The following is a 9,115-nucleotide window of genomic DNA, read 5'->3' as shown; positions in this document are numbered from 1 at the left end:
TATGTCAATATCAGTCACAGTAGTGTTGTTGTCAGCATGTAACTGTAACCATTTTCCAACACACTATGTTGGTTGGCTGTTGTATTGAATGTGTAATATATGACTCACCACAAAGAAAACATCTATATGTGCAGTTTATGAAATGTTTGGACCCTGAAGATTAAATTATGACCAAGGCAGGTTTCATTTTTTAATTTGTGTTTGTGTAATAAACATTCATTATATTTGTAAGCTTAAGTGGAATATGTTGGTAATAACATTAAATGTTTTCCATGAATACTAATGACAATAATATTGAGCCAAGTAACAGTTAACATATACCCTGCTGCAATGAAACAGCTAAACACTCCGTGCCAAGCCTTTGTAAACAGCATATGGCTAACTACAGGATCCTTCTGATTCTCATTTTTGGTTATTTTAAAAACAGACATTGAAAATATTGTACGTATTATTGAGAAAATGCATTCACTTTCAATTCAAATGGCCCTTGCAGAACTAATACTGGCAAAGTCCAAGTGTACTATGTGTATTTGTTAATGCGTTTATGAACAACAGCATACACACGAGGACTTCAAGCACAGGAGGGTCAAGAAATTTACATCTTCCGTTTAAATCGGGAGAAAATGTTCATGAATCATAAAAGAACAAAATTTTTAGTTTATTACAGTAACGTGAACTCAAATTCATAGCAACCTACTTTGACATATTAGTCAATGTGAAATCTTGTAAACACCTCGCATTGTTCCACTGAAGGCCAATCTCTTTTGTGAAAGGAAGAATCTAAATGAAGAGAGAGGGGAAAAAATACTTAGTACCCCTGAACACAACACCACAGCCAGAGAGGCCATTTCTGCTCAGCTGTCGTTTGTTCCATCGAAGAGACGAACAGCAAAACAACAAAAATAAAGACTTAACAGATTTCTTTATTGAAACACCATGACATAAACAATAAAACACATTTGCACGTAGCAGCATTGCGAAACTAAAACATGTTCCGGCCCATACTTGGTCCACTTTAAGAATGGATTTTTTTCCCCCTATGGCCGTCATCACCACCCAGCCCGCAGAGTGCCTCCATTTTCCAGAGCCAAAAAACGCAACAACAGTCAATAAAAATGTCCCGATACTGTAAGTTATAACGCAGAAACAGCAACACCATCCCCGTTCGAAAGGTTGTTTATCAAAAAAAAATATATTTAAAAAAAAGTGGCTGGCCCCACGGGAAACCTTTTGTCCCGGCTGAATCCAGACCTCTAGGCAGTTTGTTTTGTCTGTTTTTTACTTGCTCTTGGTCGGTTTCTCCGTCTTCTTGGGAAGGAGGACAGCCTGAATGTTGGGCAGCACTCCTCCTTGGGCGATGGTCACTCCCCCCAGCAGCTTGTTGAGCTCCTCGTCGTTTCGTACTGCCAGCTGGAGGTGCCGGGGAATGATTCTGGTCTTCTTGTTGTCCCTGGCCGCATTCCCTGCGAGCTCCAGGATCTCAGCAGTCAGATACTCCAGCACGGCCGCAAGGTACACGGGAGCCCCGGCGCCGACCCGCTCCGCGTAGTTTCCTTTGCGCAGCAGCCTGTGGACTCGACCCACCGGGAACTGGAGTCCGGCTCGAGAGGAGCGGGACTTGGCCTTTGCTCGGGCTTTGCCTCCGGTCTTTCCTCTGCCAGACATCCTTGATAATGTGGCTATTGACGACGTAAACAGTATAACAACCGTACAATGACGCCCTTAGAGCTTTACGTAATGCATTCGTGAATATAGCGCTATAAACCAGAAAGCGTTCTCCGATTGGACGAAAGGAACTGAACTCCACGAACCAATGGCACACCACATCCTTTACCAATGCAGGTCCTCGGATGAGCAATGGCCCAATCCTAAAGAAGGATCGGCACGCTTAGATTTACATAGACATGCTATAAATAGGAGATTGTGCAGGAGGCGGTATTTTGAGCTGTGCTGTGTTGGGGATTTAGTCAACGCGACGGAGAAACTGCCTGAGCCGGCAAAATTAACCCCGGGCCACAGAAAAGGCTCCCAGAAGGCCGTGAGCAAAACCCATAAGAGAAGGGGGCGCAAAAAGCAGGAAAGAGCTATGTTATTTACTTGTGTAATGGCACGGTAAGATAATGGCCATTGTTTTACACATAAGCAGGCATTACATTTTGTACTATGTATTTAATATGGTTGAAATACATCAAATGCATCAATAAACACTGTATGTAACTTTCTCATTTTCTTTAGACCACATAATTAAACGTTTATGTTACATTAAAAAAAACTGAAGTAATAGTCTTTGGTGCCAAAGAAAAACGATTACAGGTCACCAGAGAACTTCAATCTATACACCTAAAAACCACAAACCAGGTGAGAAATTTGGGTGTAGTGATGGATGCAGACCTAAACTTAGAAAAACACATTAAGACAATAACAAAATCAGCTTACTATCACCTCAAGAATATATCAAGGATAAAAGCTCTGATGTCTCAACAGGACCTGGAAAAACTAGTCCATGCATTCATCTTTAGTAGGCTTGATTACTGTAACAGCATCTTTACAGGTCTAACCAAAAAATCAGTCAGACAACTACAGCTCATTCAGAATTCTGCTGCTCGAGTCCTCACTAAGACCAAAGAAGTGGACCACCTGAGGTCTTCACACCGGCTGCCTGACCGTCAGAGGATAGACTTTAAAGTTCTGATGCTGGTCTATAAAGCTCTGAATGGTTTAGGACCAAAATACATCAGTGACCTCCTGACCCAGTATGAACTTTCCAGATCCCTCAGGTCATCTGGATCCGGTTTTTTATCAGTTCCCAGAGTCAGAACCAGACATGGAGAAGCTGCATTCATCTTTTATGCTCCATATATCTGGAACAAACTCCCAGAAAGCCTCAGATCAGCTGAAACACTCAGTTTATTTAAATCCAGGTTGAAGACTCCCCTATTCCCAGCTGCATTTGAATAAAACACCAAATCCACACTTGTAAGCTTAAATTTCAAAACTTACATTTTAACTACTGATTTTATCTAGTGTTTTTTTTAATCAATTTTAAATCATGCTTTTTATTTGTTTTTGTTTTTTAATGTCTCTGTAAAGCACTTTGAATTACCTTGTTGTTGAATTGTGCTATATAAATAAACTTGCCTTGCCTTGCCTAAAAATGTATACCCCAATAAGTATATTACAGACAGCTACACAACACGAGGTCAGTCAGTTAGAAATACAAGTCTAATTTCAGCTTCACACTATTTTTCATTAGAAAAAATCAGATGGTTACATACTTAAATTTACATAAAGTGTCATAAATCTGCACTGTCATCAGCACATTTTTCACCAATGCAAAGGTAGTGGAGCCCAGGGTACGACTGGCCATTTTTGACTACTTTTCATTTTACCTTTAAAAACTATTTACTTTCCCTTGTTTGGTAAAATTATTTTCAGCATAATCTGACATGTCTGAATTTACAGTTATTTTTTTCATTCTGAGATACTGCATAAACACCAAATCACACAAAAATGAATTCAAAGTAGGAAGGGTTAGGGTTAGGGGTTAGTGAACCCCCCATGTTCAATGGTTTACTTTGCCAAATTCTTAATTTTTGCACCAGCACTGGAGAATGAAGAGAATGAATTCCATTAGAATCAGGCCTTACACTGAACGTCTTAATTCACTGGACCGGTCTGTTATGTTTTAATATAGTGTTTCATTTGTCTCCGATTTCTTCGTAGGGAACTTAAGTCTGACTTGTTAAAGTATGAATGTCTTTTTTTTTTTTTTGCACAGCTTGTACACATTTTACTTTCACTTTACAAAATGGTTATTGTATTTAATTGTCATGAAGTGGAAAGAATGAGAGGACCCAAATGCAAACACTGGAACAGAACTTAAACTGAAAACGTGCCTTTATTTGTGGCAGAACAAAACACAAACGAAAAAGCAAAGGGAGACAAAGACTAAACTATCAAAACCTGAACTGGGAAACAACTAAACATAAGTACATGGAACATAAAGACCTGAAACCCAGACCATGAGGCACCTGAGACTCACAAACACAAGGGGAGATGAGCAGACAATCCAGCAACAAGCAATGAAAGATGGAAGATAGATTTATTTCACAAAGCAGCTGATGTGTAAGTGCTGTTTTAGCTTTGAAACTTAACATCGGCATTTTAATAAGTAAACTTAGTGGTTTGGCTAAAAAAGTGTATGCTCACTGGACACTTTATTAGGTACCCCTTGCTAGTGCCTTCCAGACCGCCTTAATTTGTACTAACAGATTCAACAAGGTTCCTTCAAAACTTTAGACTATATTCATGTGGGGTATATTACTGTGCATCGACACAGTGAGCAACAAACCCTCGGTAGGCTGTTGTAAAAAGGAAATGAAAATCAGATACGATTACGCCACCTGCAGCCTGAAATGTTGATACAAGGCATATCTATGCTAGAATTCTGACCTGATCATGTAAATGTTGCAGCAGAAATTGAGACTCATCAGCTAAGGCAAGGTGTTTTATACCTACCACTGTCCCGTTTTGGTGAGCCTATGCTAAATGTAGCCTCAGTTTCCTGTTCTTAGTTGACAGGAGTGGCCAACAGTGTGGTTTTCAGCAGCTGCAGCTCATGTTTTAAGCTTCATTTTCGGTCCATTTCGGTTACTATTGCTTTCTCCATCAGCTCGAAGCAAGTCCAGTTATTCTCTTATGACCTCTGAAATCAACAAGGCATTTTATTGCCACTCACTGGATATTTCACACAATTCTTTGTAAACCCTCGAGATGATTGTGTGGAAAAATTCCAAATCACCACCTGCAACTGCCATGTTCAAAGTCACTCAGTATAACCTTTCTTCCAGATTATAATGCTTGGTTTAAGTGCGCATGCGCCAACCAGCGTGCAGCCTGTTACAGTCGCTCCTGCTTTTCTCTTAGTTTAGCTCTTTTTTCTTACGTATTCTTTTTTTTTCTGACTTGTATTTTCCTCCGTTTTCTATCTCTTACTCAATCATGTGGATTGAGAGAGTTTTTGTTCTTCTGGTGGCCGTGGAACTGTTACTTTTATCATGGAACGGGACCGCGGCACATCTCCTACACGCACGGACTGTTTACTCCAGAGATCAGCTGATCGCCCTGATGCCGGCCGGCTCGCTGGCCAGGCCCGCAGAAGTGCCCGCAGAAGTACCAGCTGAAATTTGGAGGAAAACACATCGGGGATGCAGAGGTCAAGGACAGAAGAGAAGAAAAAAGGTGACGGTGAGACAGCGGAGGCTCGAAGCGAGGAGGAGGTTTAAACCGTGTCTGCCGTCTATCGTGATGGGAAATGTGCGATCGTTGGCAAGTAAAATCGACGAGCTCTCAGCACTGGTACGGAGTCAGAGGGAATACCGAGAGTGTAGCCTGATGTGTTTCACCGAATCATGGCTGCACCAGGTCATTCCCGATGAGAATGCTCCCGTGGAAGGCTTCCACACTGTTCGGGCGGACAGGGACAGCATCGCTAGCGGTAAGCGTAAAGGAGGTGGGCTTGCTGTTTTAGTTAACAACCGGTGGTGTAACCCTGCCAACATAACAATCAAAGAAAGGATTTGTTGCCCGGACACTGAACTGTGTGCTGTTGGACTCAGGCCGTATTATTTACCCAGGGAATTCTCTCACGTCATCTTGGTGGCTGTTTATGTTCCCCCCTCTGCTAACCCCACAGCTGCATGTGACACTATCCACTCTGCCATAGCTCGGCTACAGACTCAGCACCCGAGTGCCTTTATTGTGATCTCGGGTGACTTCAACCATGTATCACTGGACAATACACTACCAACATTCAAACAATATGTGGACTGTCCCACCAGGGGAGAGAAAACTTTAGACTTACTGTATGCTAACGTCAAGGATGCATACAGCTCCTCCTCCCTCCCCCCACTTGGTAGGTCAGATCATAACCTGATTCACCTCACCCCCGCTATGTGCCAATTGTGAGGAGGGAACCTGTGACCACCAGGACTGTTAGGAGGTGGTCAGAGGAGGCAATAGCGGAACTACAGGGCTGTTTCGAGGTGACCGACTGGGAAACACTCTGTGAGCCTCACGCCGAGGACATCAATGGGCTTACTGAGTGTATCACAGACTACATAACTTTCTGCACCGACTCAATTGTTCCTGCTCAGACTGTTCATTGTTACCCAAATAACAAGCCGTGGGTGACTAAGGACATCAAAGCCCTCCTCAACAACAAGAAGAGGGCTTTCAGAGGGGGCAACAAAGAGGAGGTGAGGAAGATCCAGGTGTTACTAAAGGACAAGATCAGAGAGGCTAAGGACAATTACAGGAGGAAGCTGGAGTGGAAACTCCAGCAGAACAGCATGAGAGAGGTGTGGAGGGGCATGAAGACCATCACTGGATTCAGGCCAACCAACAGCAGGGGAGCTGAGGGAGGTGAGAATAGAGCCGACGAGTTGAATCTGTTTTTCAATAGATTCGACACCACAGTGTCTGCTCCCACCCCCACAACCTCACCTGCAGTCAGCCTGGAATCCAGAGCCACACCACTGTGCCAGCCTCTCTCTTCACATGTTGCCTCCTGTGAGATTCCTGACACCCCTCCCCCACCCATCACCTTCACTCAATACCAGGTTGAGATGCAAATGAGGAGACTTCACTCAGGCAAGTCTGCTGGACCAGACGGAGTGAGTCCCCTTGTCCTCAAGGCCTGTGCCCCCCAGCTGTGTGGAGTCTTTCATAAACTGTTTATGCTGAGTCTGAGTCTGCAGAGGGTCCCGGTGATGTGGAAGACATCATGCCTCGTCCCTGTACCAAAGACGCCTCGTCCCAGTGGCCCCCAGGATTACAGGCCCGTGGCACTGACCTCCCACATCATGAAGACCCTGGAAAGGCTCATCCTGGACCAGCTGCGACCCATAGTAAGACCACATCTGGATCCCCTTCAGTTCGCTTATCAGCCTCGTCTCGGAACAGAGGACGCCATCATCTACCTGCTCAATCGTGTCTACACCCATCTGGACCAGCCGGCGAGCACTGTGAGGGTCATGTTTTTTTACTTTTCCAGTGCTTTCAACACCATCAGGCCGACCCTCCTGGGTGATAAGTTAGCAGCGATGCAGGTGGATGCTTCTCTGGTGTCCTGGATTGTTGATTACCTGACAGGAAGACCACAATATGTACGTCTCCCACAGTGTGTGTCTGACAAGGTGATTAGCAACACAGGGGCACCACAGGGGACTGTCCTCTCCCCCTTCCTCTTCACCCTCTACACCACAGACTTCAGCCACTGCACAGAGACCTGCCATCTTCAGAAGTTTTCTGATGACTCTGCGGTGGTTGGATGCATCAGCAGGGATGATGAGACAGAGTACCGGGCTGTGGTCGACTCCTTTGTCACGTGGTGTGAGCAGAATCATCTGCAGCTCAACGTGGCAAAGACCAAGGAACTGATCGTGGACTTCAGGAAGACCAGGAAACACTTGACCCCTGTTTCAATCCAGGGGGTCAGTGTTGACATTGTGGAGGACTATAAATACCTTGGAGTACACATTGACAATAAACTGGACTGGGCTAAAAACACCACAGCACTTTACAGGAAGGGCCAGAGTCGTCTCTATTTTTTGAGGCGACTGAGGTCTTTCAACATCTGCCAGAAAATGCTGAGGATTTTCTATGAGTCTGTGGTGGCCAGTGCGATCCTCTATGCTGTTGCATGCTGGGGGAGCAGGCTGAGGGTCGCAGATGCCAACAGACTTAATAAACTGATCCGTAAGGCCAGCAATGTTGTGGGGATGGAGCTGGACTCCCTCAAGGTGGTGTCGGAGAGGCGGATGCTGTCCAAGATAAAGACAATGTTGGATAACACCTCCCACCCACTCCATGACATGTTGGTCAGTCACAGGAGCTCGTTCAGTGAGAGACTGAGATTACCGAAAAGCACCACTGAACGACACAGGAAATCATTCCTGCCTGTGGCCATCTCCCTGTACAACGCATCCACTTAACACACTGTTTGCTGCTACAACTACACATGTTTCTTTTCCAAATATTTATTTATAAGTGACTTATGTATGTATGTATGTATATATTGTACTATTCTTAGTTAGCGTATTGTCTGTCTTGTCTTAATGTTGGTTTAAAATGGAGCACTGTAACAAAAAATAATTTCCCCCAGGGATCAATAAAGTATTCTGATTCTGATTAACTAATGTGTCTATATGCTTAAATATACTGAGGTGCTGCCGTGTGACTGGCTGATACGAATATGATATAGATTAGATATTAACATTAATAAGCAGTTGAAAAGATGTACCTAACAAAGCAGCAGTGAGTGCACATCCATACATAGATAAAATCCATATTAGAAGAGTATACTAGTAATTTATAATAATGTTAAGAAATATACTCTAAAACACTTCTTCAGTAAAGACTCAGAGAAGAGAAACACACAGAACTTCTTGCTAGCAAAGGCAGCCTCCAGCACTGAGGTTCGCACTGAGAAACTGCCCCGGTCTTTATTTATACTTCAGTGAGCGTTTGTTCCTTACATTGGAATGTGGAGGTGTGTGTGTGTGTGTGTGGCCCCATAAACAACTTCCCTTAACCTGCTGGTCTGGAAAATCCAACAGTTCATCTATATGTAAAAAAAAGCACTTAAACTAAAACTGACATAGCTACGTTAATCCTACCGTAAAACAATAAGACAAGGTACGACCTCTCTCATGCTAGGATGTGGGGGTGAACACCCTAGAATGTTACAGACCTCCTAGGATGAGACATTCTTTCAATATGCCACCAACTATATACTTCTACACACAAATGATTACATGCAGTATTCTACCATATGCAAACTTATATCATTAAAAGACTATACTGAGTATAATTTTCCATTGACAATTAATATACTTAATTTGTAATAGAACAATAAAATAATAAAACAGTAAAATAAAAACAATTTAAACTCAATTTAAAATAATCAATAAAAAAACAAAAAACACAAACAAAAAAAACAAACAAACAAAAAGGTGATGCATAAAACTAACCACAGTTGGCCAGATTAGAGTCAAGTACAGCACAGATGTGATTACTTACATGCAGTTAAACAAAACAGGTCACAGTTGCTGCT

The 9,115-nt window shown here is 43.1% G+C and overlaps 1 protein-coding gene across 1 annotated transcript; it reads right to left on the bottom strand.

Annotated features, from left to right (window-relative positions):
* Positions 1-903: 903 nt before the first annotated feature.
* Positions 904-1,769, bottom strand: h2ax1 (H2A.X variant histone family member 1). Its single transcript, XM_085469588.1, has one exon. The coding sequence runs from the start codon at positions 1,663-1,665 to the stop codon at positions 1,279-1,281; it is 387 nt and encodes a 128-aa protein (XP_085325714.1). The 5' UTR covers positions 1,666-1,769; the 3' UTR covers positions 904-1,278.
* Between the last annotated feature and the right edge of the window lie 7,346 nt (positions 1,770-9,115).

This window comes from Copadichromis virginalis, linkage group LG10 (genome assembly GCF_057382275.1).
Source record: "Copadichromis virginalis isolate Kocher_CV1m ecotype Utaka linkage group LG10, C_Virginalis_male_GT1.1, whole genome shotgun sequence".
Lineage (NCBI taxonomy): Eukaryota > Metazoa > Chordata > Actinopteri > Cichliformes > Cichlidae > Copadichromis > Copadichromis virginalis.
The sequence above is the reverse complement of the archived record's forward strand: the minus strand, read 5'-3'. Positions and strand labels throughout refer to the sequence as shown.